The sequence below is a fragment of the Lactuca sativa genome, chromosome 8 (genome assembly GCF_002870075.4).
Source record: "Lactuca sativa cultivar Salinas chromosome 8, Lsat_Salinas_v11, whole genome shotgun sequence".
NCBI classification, from domain to species: Eukaryota; Viridiplantae; Streptophyta; class Magnoliopsida; order Asterales; family Asteraceae; genus Lactuca; species Lactuca sativa.
In genome coordinates, this window is record NC_056630.2 from 199,908,318 (window position 1) to 199,920,759 (window position 12,442).

At 43.5% G+C, this 12,442-nt stretch overlaps 1 protein-coding gene, 1 non-coding gene and 1 pseudogene across 2 annotated transcripts; 2 read left to right on the forward strand and 1 right to left on the reverse strand.

The window, feature by feature from the left end:
* Positions 1–1,727: 1,727 nt before the first annotated feature.
* Positions 1,728–4,245, reverse strand: LOC111905805 (DNA polymerase-like; annotated as a pseudogene).
* Positions 4,246–6,334: 2,089 nt separating this feature from the next.
* Positions 6,335–6,421, forward strand: TRNAS-UGA (transfer RNA serine (anticodon UGA)). The gene has a single exon. It is a non-coding gene; the product is annotated as a tRNA-Ser (tRNA).
* Positions 6,415–8,323, forward strand: LOC128128121 (cytochrome c oxidase subunit 1-like). The gene is given in 2 exon segments (XM_052766943.1): positions 6,415–7,344; positions 7,347–8,323. Coding segments are annotated over 2 exon segments (1,509 nt in total). The 5' UTR covers positions 6,415–6,752; the 3' UTR covers positions 8,264–8,323.
* The last annotated feature ends 4,119 nt before the right edge of the window (positions 8,324–12,442 follow it).

Sequence of the window (12,442 nt, forward strand, 5' to 3'; positions counted from 1 at the left end):
CCCAGAAGAAAGAATTGAATTAGCTAAGTTAGTAAGAATGACTAGGACCTAGCACAATACGTTCTTTGATTCGACATTCCCGGTCAAAGCATTGATTCTAAGCCTTTCGTTAGCTCGTTACTTCAGGGTATTCTCAAATACTTTTTGGTAGGAGAACTCTTCCTATTAGGTACGGATAGTACTACTACTCTTTGTTATCCACGTAGTATCTTCGTAACAACCACAGAGGGAAAGAGCCTTAGCTTAGGTTGAGTCTTTGTTTACGTTGATTGTCCGGGAAGCCTTCCCATTTGAAAAAGGATAACCGAGCAACAATGGTTTCGGGTGAACAAAGGACAACGAACCTGATGCAGTGGTGTAGGACTGCAAAGTCGTAGCCTGTGACAGCGATGAAGACTCGATGCTTGAGTCTGTCATGAGTGAAGATGCCACTAGGGAAGCAGAAGACACACCAGTAGTTGAGGCTGGAATCAAAGTAGAGTTCTCAGAGGAGAGGAAGAAGGAGCTGTTGAGTCAGATGTGGCATTAGACTAAAAATAGGTTCTACTCGAAGCAGGAAAGAGGGCTTTCGGAGACCTTCTTCAGCTCGGAGACCCAGTATGTAAACTCAGCACTGAAACCCTGCTAATCGACTAATGCTTGGAGTTGGCGTCAGAAGATGAAGGTTCAGAATCCTTACTTCAACTATCAGTAGTCATCTCTATGACACTTCTATACCGACATGACTGGGCAGGTAGGCTCTCCCAGATGAAAGCTATGGCAGGTACCTGTGGACCAACCTCTTTCTGCTACCCGATTGACAAAGCTTTCAGCCCTATCAAAGCCAGATCCCTATCCTTTCACTCGACTTACTTCGTACCTCTCGCACTGTAGGAATTAAGGCGACTGACTTACGTACCTTATCCCTTCACAAACATATCATGTCTCTTGCAAAGCCATATCTTCTTTCTTTTATGCTATCCTTTTTCCATGAAGTATATTAAACCATTCTTCAGGTTGATGAGCCGGAACCTGAAATAGTTTCCAATGAACCACTACCCACACCAGAAAGATTGCCTGGGGCTGATGCTTACAGCGATGTGGCCTACTTGTATACTAGTTTTCTATGGGGCTACCCAGAATCTATATGGGCTTAGGCCTGCCCAAATGATGTTCAGCGGTCTCTACCCAAGTAGCTGTGGCCCATGATACAAAAGACCCGCAACTAGTTAATCACTCCGTGCCTTACCTTCTAACTAACCTCTTCGATTTCGCTTATCCTAACAGTAATTGATTAGGCGTAGCTGTTGAAGCTGGTTCACACAGGCAGGCAGTGTTATGTGATTATGAGGGTGTATTTGCTTCACAAGGTAGTTAGTTTGCTCATGAAACAGGCATGATAGTCTTCACTCACAGAAACTTGAGTGCGGAGAAGGGGTGGTCTTACGGAAGGTCGAAGAAGGACCACTGCTTTGTTCCAGGGGTGAAGTAGCTGCTTTGAGTTGGACGTTCGTGACTAGTGCCTATGCAGCCTTCACTTGGTCAACGGATTGGTTGGATCTGCTGCTTCAACTCGGTCAAATGCAACTGCTATATGTTGCTGGGGCTAAAAGTGAACTATGCCAATCACATTGATTAGGACCCATCGCATCATTAACCGGTACCAATCAATCATCCACCCTATCTCATCTTTTCTAAGCCAATTTTCTTAGGGCTCACCTGACCACCCAACCAAAGCACTTCAGGCTCTAGTCTGGGGGTTTCTTCTTCTTCTTCTTGCCAGTATTAGGTTTCTTCACCTTCTTCTTAATGTCAGTATTAGGTATCTCGTCTATAGTAGGGTTAGTGCCCTCTGTAGGTTCTTCTTTCATCTCCTTGTCTCTCCCCTTTTTCATCTCTCTTTCCTTATGAGATAATTTATCATGGAGAAAGAGATTCTTGTTCTTAAGATGTGTTACATCAGCCCTTAGCAACATGACTAGTTTTTTGCTAATGTTATCTAATCTAGACAGGTCTTTGACATCAACAGGCTTTGTATCAACCCAGTACTCCCCCTCATTGACTTTTCTCCTCTTAGGCTTTGGAGTAAGCCCAACATTGACATTTATGTCTTTTTTGAAGATGTTAAGTGAGGACCACTCAATCCTGAAGTTGGCTTCCACCGCTACTTGTAGCTTACGATCAGGGTCAGCGTACTGTGAAAGAAACCATTCTGGAGTGATTTCCTTATTCGCAAGCCCTTTGTACTTGACAGTATCCTTTCCTTTCTCATTCCAGAAGTAATAGGCCTTCGGAGCTAAAAAGTATCCTTTAACTATTCTGTCCTCTAGCTTAAACAGACCTAAGATAGAAGATGAAATCCATTCTTCAGGTAGTGGCTTACTTAGCACAACTGAGTCAGTGTCCGTGTAGTAACAGTCCTCTCTCGAGGTGTAGGGGTACATATAGATCCTAGCATTGGCTGTGATTGCAACAGCAAGTTGGACAGCAGAGTTCTTTGGTGGATCCCAATAATCAGTCTCGGTATTGCTATGATAGGTAATGATGTATTTAGAATCGCTAAGCTCATCAGTAGATATCAAATTAGTCTTTCTTATTAAAAGTATGCGTCTTTCGTTATCGCAGATCTTGGTTATTGTACCCTTAGGGTTAATGCCGAATCTACCATATAGCGAATTCATAAGTATCTTATACACATAAGACAAAGCATCATTCCCTGACTTTTTAGCTTCTAACCTGCTTGAAAAGATAGCGCTTACAAACTCCCTGAATGGGCTTTCCTTCTTCTCAAAGAGGTAGCCTGAGATTGGAATCACTGTGTAGGCAATCTCTCTAGCAAACTTCAATTCTTCGCTATAGTATACACCTACAAATTCTCCTATTGGAAAGAGGAGAGTACCCTCCTTCTCTCGATAGGGTAGAAAGGGCCTCTTGATAGTTTTCGGACATACTATATATGCTTCAATAAAGCCTAACATGCCATCTAAGTCCCTGTCTTCTAGATTTCCATACCAGACTGGTACACCACCAGGCATTGGGTATTCCTTCATGACAAATGGATAGAGCGAGTTCATATCATAGTAGTATAGGTCCTCCCCATAAGGCTTATACACATCCGTATGACCACCGTAGTATGCATGTCTTATAAAGTTGTCTTCATTTCTGCTAGGGATATGGATTGGAAATATTTTCTCATCGTAGTATCTCAAACGAAAGATGCTTAGAGCTAGTGAGGAAAGGGTGATTTTACCCTCAATGTCCACTTTGTACAGATTCCAATATATCTCTTGTGCTTTTTTCATCACACCACCTAAGAGATAGATGTCCTGCTTCATATATTCCACCAATTCATCTCTCATACTAACCAGCTTCTCAGGAGTGACTTCGCTATAGTTGATAGATCCCTTCGTGCCTAGATCAAGACAGAGACTCTTAGCCAACTCACCTAGTTTAGTAGGAAGTAGATTATAGGAATCCATGAAGCGGAATAACATCTTTTTACCCAAATAGACAGCTAACTCATAAAGCCTGTTATTCCTCATCAGATGTTTGAGCATGTATTTCGGGTGCTTACATGCGAGGTGCTTTAGCAAGAGAATACCATCGAATCTAGAAAAGTTGTGGAACTAAATAGTTTTTAATGACTTGTGTTTTTTAACAAGAGCAGAGATTCTTAATACCAAGTCAAAAAGCACCTTCTCACTCCTTTTTTCAAACTCCGTCGGATACAGTATAGAGTAGTCTTCGCTAAATTAGGTCTCGATCAACATATCATTTATATGTTTACCAGGAAATACCATCAAGAGACCAGCTGCATAAGTCTTATGATAATCATTCTCATCCAGTAGCGTCTCGAGATAGGATACAATGAAGGGTCTCAGCGTAATGTTACGTTCCTTTAACGCGGGGATAGATTTTGGGTGTCTACTTACCCGGAGTTTCCTTGCTGTTAGAGCATCGCTCTCAGTTAATCCCTCTTCGGTCTTATTAGAGACCTCTAAAAGAACAGAACGAAGTAAGTTCTGTCTTTCTTCTTCAGATAGGGTTGGCCTCTCCAGCTTGGGAATAGTTCTTTCTACTGGCTATCTATCTGTACAATGCCAGTTCAAGCTACCTTCTGGATGGAGCAAGAAAAGGTATGCGCAGGCGCAGTAGTTCAAGGCGGACAGGTAAGGGTAGGTAGTAAAGGCTTAGCATAGGCAGGGGATAGGCATTCAAATCACTATCTTAAAATACCGTATATAAGAGAAAGAGTGGCTCGTGCATCTTTTCTTAGACAAGTCTAGTAGGCAAAGGAATTGTTATAGCAAGCATGAGCGGGAATGAGCAATGACTTGAGTTTCGTTCTGGAGTTCGAGCGTTGAAAGTTAGTTCGAGCGGGGGTCTTTTCTTTTTTTTTTTGAATAGGAAAAATGAATGAAAATAAAAGCGGTGGCCGACAAGGCCCTTTTACCTAAATCTAATCTCTTGGGAAGCGAAGAGGACAGGTTTGAAAGTCGTTCGGTAAGATTCTCCCGAAGGTAGACATTTACCCAAGGCACTGATATTCTGACTCTCTCAATTACACGTGTTTGAGGGAGTTGAACGTCTTATTCTTATGAGTGGCCTATGTGAATATGAGCCAGGAGCAAGGATTCCTGAAAGTGAATTCTAGTGCAAGCCTGATATGAAAGTGGAGTTCAATCGTCGAAAGTGAGATCTCTTTTAGTCCGGTCTTCTTTTCTCTTTTGAGTCAGGTTCTTAAGACAGGACAAGAAATCGGCTTTTCTGAATATCTCTTTTCCCGCCTATGTTGTAGTTCGAGATCGAAACTGGACCTGAGAGAGACTAGACTTCTAGTAACAGTAGGTGCGCCTTCAGTTGAGGAGAGTTGTTCACAAGTAGTGGTTATGAGCTCTTTCTTATTCCGGTTCAGAAGAGATAATTCCTTCAGTTGCACTAGTGGATTGAATAACCTTTTTTTTAGTGCCAACAAAGTGCATGTGTTGTTGGTTAATGTTAATAAAAAGATGACTTTCGATAGGCTGGAGGACTGAGACTAGAAGTAGGACAAAGGTCTTAAAAGAGAAATGAAAGGCATTTTTATTTGAGAGAGCTATGCTTAGGTCAGTTCCTTCAGTCCACTTTTTAGGTAAGCCAAAAGTTCACTTTAGGTAAGTAAGTAGTCCCGTATGAAATTAATAAAACATTCATATCTGGCACTTGAGGAGGTCAATCTTAAGTTGTTGGAAGCTACTGCTAAGGTACTCCCCCTCATCTATAAAGGATAGGCAATTGAGAGAAAATAGGACGATAGTGATAGACACAGGAACTTAAATAGATTAAAAGATGACTTCCGTAGAGGAGAGGGGAAACCTGCTTAGATAGGGTGATAGCCCGGTTTTGATTGAATATCCTTTCCTGTGCTTGTCTTGTATTGAGGTATACCGCGAAGATATGAGTAAAAGTAGGTAACAGAAGGGGAGGGATTGCTGTTTTTTATTACTGAGGGCAAGCAGCTTTCATTTTATTCAATCTAATGGTAGGGCTTGAAAGAGTAGGCGGTTCGTATCTTTCTATGACCCCCAGAATAAGAAGTAGGAGGATACGCAGAGAAAGAGCTCTTGAAGTCTACCCGGGCGCGCTTCTTCATTCATCCATTTAGGCCTGACTAGGAACACGTGGATCCAGGGAACGAACAGCTTCTTACTAGTAGGGGCGAATCACAGTACAAGAGTCCAATCTATGAAATAGAGCTTAGTCTGTACAAACTAGTAGAAGGCTTAGGTTCTTATTTGATCCAATAAAGTCAGAATACCTTTCTATCTAAAAGAAATGGTGCTCGATGAAACGACCCAGATTCCACACTATGCTCTGGTCTGGGGAGAGAGCTGCTCTGCGAAGCTGGGCGTTCTGTGTTCTTATGAAGGAACCATACTAGAAAGAGAATAGAAAGGGCCTTAGCGAGGGAGTGATGGGCAACCTTAGTCTATATATTGCTCGTGAGCCGCCAAGTACCAGTCTCACAACAGTATTGGTGGCGCAAAACAAAAGGATCGGTCCTTCACTTGCTGATCGTTCGCGAGTAGAACTCGCTCTCTTGCCACGCCTTTCACTCACTCACTTGAGTCAGACTCAATCACTCGGAGGATCATTCCTTCTTCACTCTCTTGCTATTACCCGCAGGTAGCGCAGCAACCAAGGTGCATATTATCATATAAAAAGAAGCGAAGCGTAGCGATTCATACTACCGGAAAAGTTTCGCTAACCGGCAGGCAATAGAATCTGCCGATAGGCGCAAGCAAGCATAGCGAATCACATAGATAAGGCCCTACCTGCTAGCGCGCGGATAGATAGGGCGGGTGAAGCGCGAAGTGGATGGATGTCTGAGCGGTTGAAAGAGTCGGTCTTGAAAACCGAAGTATAGATAGGAATACCGGGGGTTCGAATCCCTCTCCATCCGCGAGGTCATAAGTTCTCTCTTGCGTTATCTATAGATAAGAACGAATCGAATCGACTCGACTGATATGATAGATGGAATGGTAGCTTGTTTTATGATTTAGTTAGGACTCTGTCTCCCTTTTGTGATCTTCCGCCCTCCGGTTGGGGAAGGTCCGGAAAGCCCTCACTCCCCCTTTTTCAAAAAGAAGCCCCGCTCAACAAGGGGCCCTCTCTGATAAAGAAGAAAACGAAAGAATCTCAATTTTACGACAAATCCGGTCTGATGGCTGTTCTCCACTAACCACAAGGATATAGGGACTCTATATTTCATCTTTGGTGCCATTGCTGGAGTGATGGGCACATGCTTCTCAGTACTGATTCGTATGGAATTAGCACGACCCGGCGATCAAATTCTTGGTGGGAATCATCAACTTTATAATGTTTTAATAACGACTCACGCTTTTTTAATGATATTTTTTATGGTTATGCCGGCGATGATAGGTGGATCTGGTAATTGGTCTGTTCCGATTCTGATAGGTGCGCCTGACATGGCATTTCCACGATTAAATAATATTTCATTCTGGTTGTTGCCACCAAGTCTCTTGCTCCTATTAAGCCCAGCCTTAGTAGAAGTGGGTAGTGGCACCGGGTGGACGGTCTATCCGCCCTTAAGTGGTATTACCAGCCATTCTGGAGGAGCAGTTGATTCAGCAATTTCTAGTCCTCATCTATCTGGTATTTCATCCATTTTAGGTTCTATCAATTTTATAACAACTATCTCCAACATGCGTGGACCTGGAATAACTATGCATAGATCACCCCTATTTGTGTGGTCCGTTCTAGTGACAGCATTCCCACTTTTATTATCACTTCCGGTACTGGCAGGGGCAATTACCATGTTATTAACCGATCGAAACTTTAATACAACCTTTTCTGATCCCGCTGGAGGGGCGACCCCATATTATACCAGCATCTCTTTCGGTTCTTCGGTCATCCAGAGGTGTATATTCCCATTCTGCCTGGATCCGGTATCATAAGTCATATCGTTTCTACTTTTTCGGGAAAACCGGTCTTCGGGTATCTAGGCATGGTTTATTCCATGATCAGTATAGGTGTTCCTGGATCTCTTGTTTGGGCTCATCATATGTTTACTGTGGGCTTAGACGTTGATACCCGTGCCTACTTTACCGCAGCTACCATGATCATAGTTGTCCCCACTGGAATCAAAATCTTTAGTTGGATCGCTACCATGTGGGGGGGGGGGGGGGGGGGGGGTTCGATACAATACAAAACACCCATGTTATTTGCTGTAGGGTCCATATTTTTGTTCACCATAGGGGGACTCACTGGAATCGTTCTGGCAAATTCTGGGCTAGACATTGCTCTACATGATACTTATTATGTGGTTGCACATTTCCATTATGTACTTTCTATGGGAGCCGTTTTTGCTTTATTTGCAGGATTTCACTATTGGGTAGGTAACATCTTTGGTCGAACATATCCTGAAACTTTAGGTCAAATCCATTTTTGGATCACTTTTTTCGGGGTTAATCCGACCTTCTTTCCCATGCATTTCTTAGGGCTTTCGGGTATGCCACGTCGCATTCCAGATTATCCAGATGCTTACGCTGGATGGAATGCCCTTAGCAGTTCTGGCTCTTATATATCTGTAGTTGGGATTTGTCGTTTCTTCGTGTTCGTAACAATCACTTCAAGCAGTGGAAACAACAAAAGATGCACTCCAAGTCCTTGGGCTGTTGAACAGAATCCAACCACACCGGAATGGATGGTACAAAGTCCTCCAACTTTTCATACTTTTGGAGAACTTCCAGCTATCAAGGAGACGAAAAGCTCTGTGAAGTAAAAGAAAAAAAGGTCGCCGATTGCTACTAAGAACCTAACAGAACTTTTCAAAATTGAAAACGGATCAGTCGACCTGGTCTACGAATCTATTCTAACTATCAACGAATTCTTCAATTTTTAGGCGGGATGGGGATTGTAATTATTTAGACTTCTCGAGGTATAATGACAGACTGGGAGGCTAGATTCGAAGGAATCGGCGGATCAATTTTGTGTTATATATGGTAATCCTTCTGCGAATTAGATCCTAAATTGACTATTTGTGAAAAAAAGAGAAAGGGCGGGTTGTATAATCTCACTCCTCCCCCATTAGTTGAGACTTCAAGGAGGTTTCCCCCGGAATGAAAGAAAAAAAAGAAACTGGTTCACGTAAGAATGGACGTCTTGGTTCACGCAAGAGTGCACATAGAATACCAAAAGGACTTATTCATGTTCAAGCAAGCTTCAACAATACCATTGTGACTGTTACAGATGTAAGGGGTCGGGTGGTTTATTAGGCCTCCGCCGGTACTTGTGGAAGAGGGGGTACAAGAAGAGGGACACCATTTGCTGCTCAAACTGCAGCGGGAAATGCTGTACAGTAGTGGAGCAAGGTATGCAACGAGCGGAAGTTATGAAAAAGGGTCCAGGTCTCGGAATCCCATCTTCCAAGGTCAGGAGCCACGGAGCCAGAAGACCGTTCGACGATCCTACTTCTGATGTCATCCCCTTCTGTTCCCTCCTTGTTGAATATCCCAACTATTCTATATCCAATTCCGGGATGGATCATGAAAGATTTTGTCTTGAAATGCCGATAAGGAATAGCCAGTTATAGAAGCGGGTGGCAGGGAATGAAAGCACTCCTATGCTATCAAAGTAGAGATATTAGTTAGAGCTAGGGGCAGGCCATCTATTCCTGCTTGACTTTCTTCAAGATACGAAATGAGCAGCCGTTTTTCGTGACATCATATCACTATTTGGCAAGTCAATCCCGCTTACCGGCTCAATATATCTCTTAATAGATTCGCTTGCCACAACGACCGGACAGGATAGGAGATCGCCCAACCTTCCAATTTATCTTTCTGAAGCAACTATAACGGATGGGCAGCTTCCTTACCCACTGGGGATTTTTTTCCCCGTTCCAACTTCGGATTCTTGGAAATCATCCCCGGTTCTATGATTTAAGGTTAGGAGTTTCATTCTTAGCAAGATCCCCAGCTATTGAATCTGTTGTCGTCGGCGGGGCTACTTCTTCTTCTTTCGAAATGAGAAGAATAGCGTAGTCAAAGTAGGCCAAGTCGGTAGCCTTTTCTGAAACTCTTGGGAGAAGGGCTGTAGGATTAGCAAAAGGCCTAACTGCTGTTGAAGGAATAGAGGCTGTTTCGGCTCTTGGAGTAAGGGGGGAAGGGCTGAGTGCCGGTGAAATGCTTTTTTAGACTTACCCCGCTCAATGGAAATTTATTTAGGCAAGATCCCACGTCCAAGAGTCTGATTCTGATTCTGCTTTCACTCTTATCAAGGAAGGAGGCCACCAAACCAAAGGGGAGGTCTTTGCTTGCTTTTCCTGTTAGAGATGCTAGTCTTTTTGTAATAACTGCTCTGAAGATGTTTTTAGGAATAAGAGAAGACGGTGCTCTTTCATCAGCTCTTTGGCTATTTGCTTGTGATAAAGAAAGAGTGAATTGATCCGAGCCAAGTAGTTCGGCTAAGCCGGAAAGAAAGAGTTAGATCCTCTTTGAGATGAAATGCGGCAATGTCCTAATCAAACCAGGCGCAAGGTCAATGATTTCGCTCAAGGGTCAAGGCATAAAGGCTCTTATTCCTTCTGCATTGGTCTCGGAGGGCCCTCACTCTAAAGGGTTGATGGCAGCTATCCTGCTCTGTCAGAGATAATTGGAATGGAATTGGTGTGGTTCGCTAGCTCTTTCTTTTGAGACGAATGAATTCCGAATAAAGGAAGGCGGTCATGATAGGGAAAGGCCTTTCCTTATTACCAGGAAAGATAAAATGGGCCAAATCGCCTGCTAGAGAAGAAGCTCTTAGGGAATCGATCTAGACTAGATGAGATGCCGGTGCCATTAAACTAGCTGCCAGAACGAGTTCAAGAGATGAGGATACAGGTAGTGAAGTCGCCCTCGGGGGAAGAATCATTCCATTCACTTGTGAAACTGCTAAGAAGAATAGCTTTTCTCTGAATCCACCACTCACTCTCTTTCGGGTAGGTTTAACAAGAAAGTAAAAGCAATCTCCTCAACCTAGAAAGAGAACTCCGGGATCTTCTTTTTCTTCTTAAGAACCCGAAGGCGAACTAATCCGTCACTCAAACTAAAAAGAAAAAAATGGAATATAGAATCCGGATCCTCATCTCCTTCCCGCTTTAGTTTCACTCTTATCTCGGTTGCTAACCGGTGTGGGAGATGAAGCCAAGTCCTTTCCCTTCAAGGATCTAACTGCCACTCTTTCTAGTTTCATTCAACTGCCACTAACCCATATGCTTAAAAACATCTCATTGGAGGTGGGATAGAGCTAATTCTGGGATCGAATGTCTCTCATTGTGGTCTTGATTTTAAGCTAGTACAATCAAGGATTCTGGTATGAATTTGGTAGTGATCTTGATCTCTTCTCTTGTCTGTTCTTTTTTTTTGAATAGGTCTTCTCCCTTCGATCCGCGAAGTAGGCAAGCAGGAATCTCTCCCCCTTTCTATTTATGGATAGAAAGAATATCTCCTTAGGAGAGTATTTTATGAGTTGACTGTAACCCGAAGGCTTCTTTCAATCGATCTAGTAGGTAAGAAATAAGATCTTCATATAGTTAATGAATTAAAGCGAAACCACTAGGTTAGATCTCGTCTGTGATCCCTGGGCTTGTTAATTGAGAGAGAAACCCCTACTATCGATCGTGGCCTTCATTGAGTGCATTTTTTGCTCTTTGACATAGTAAGGCGGGAAGGCATGAGCAAGGCACTTACAAGGCCTTTCACAGCTCAAATCCATGCATTAAGCCGCTAATCCCTTTTATAGCAAAGTCCCAGCAGGCTACCTCATCGGGAAATCTAAATTCTTTCACAGAACCAGGGGGCACGATGAATACATTGATTATCTGGGTCCGATTGTCGCTAGAGGCCCGTCAACTATAATACACTGTTCGAAATTTCTTCGTTTATGCCGAAACAAAACGGGATTGGCTATCTTAAACTTAGCAGTTTTGCGAGCAAACATAGAAGAATGCTTGCAAGACCAGCAAAGCCCTACTTATTAGGAGGGGACTCTTTGGCACCTTAGATAAATTCCTTTACCTAGGGGATCAAGTGGTAGTTGATCAATGAACTAATATCTTTCGATATAGGGCGAAGGTAAGGGCTTGGGCATGGCACGAGGGTTGTTAATCTCACATCCGTTGTAAGACTTTGTAAGAAATGCTGGATTGTGCCCTCCGAGCAGAAGGTGTCCTCAGGGCTTAGTTGGGTTTGTTTGAGTCTAAATCCTGATTACGTCGAGTGGAGAGGCCTTAGTGTTCAACGCACCACGTCCATCCTTATGGAATCCATCTGGACAGCTTACCCTTAAACTTTTGCCAACCCCAGAGAAGAGAACTTCGAGGATACGCGGTAGACATGCTTTTCCCAAGAATCTTCAAACTTTTTGCTTATGTAATGGGGGAGGTACCAGCTGATGTCTTTGAAGACATTCAGAAGGACGTTCGAGATATGGAGGGGTGCTTTGGGTTTGATCTGAGATGGGTTCATGCCAGGCTGGGTGTAGTGGCCAAGGCAAGATTTGATACCCATCATCTCGAGGAGTACGCCCAGACTTCAGCAGCGCTCGAGAAAGCTACAAGTGCATTGGCTCAACTTTAAGGAGAGTTGTCTCGGCGTAGTGAAACTGCTTCTGCCCATTTGGTGAACAACTCTGTTGCTACTAAAATGAAACATTTTCCCCTCGAGGGAGTGGTTATTTTCCCGATGAAATCGAGGGCACAAGTTTGAAATGGGTAGGGAGTTCCACGGCTAGAGCATGTATGAGGTTGCCATGTAGTTGACAAACCTTGCACCTCTTAACAAATGTTGCTGAATCTATCTCCATAGTTGGCCACCCCAGGGTCATCAGGTGATCATATATCTTTGCGCCGCCAATATGTCCTGGGGCGTGGGCTTCCTCGAGAACCTGCTGCACATCCGGATGGAGAGGATGGCCATTATAGCCC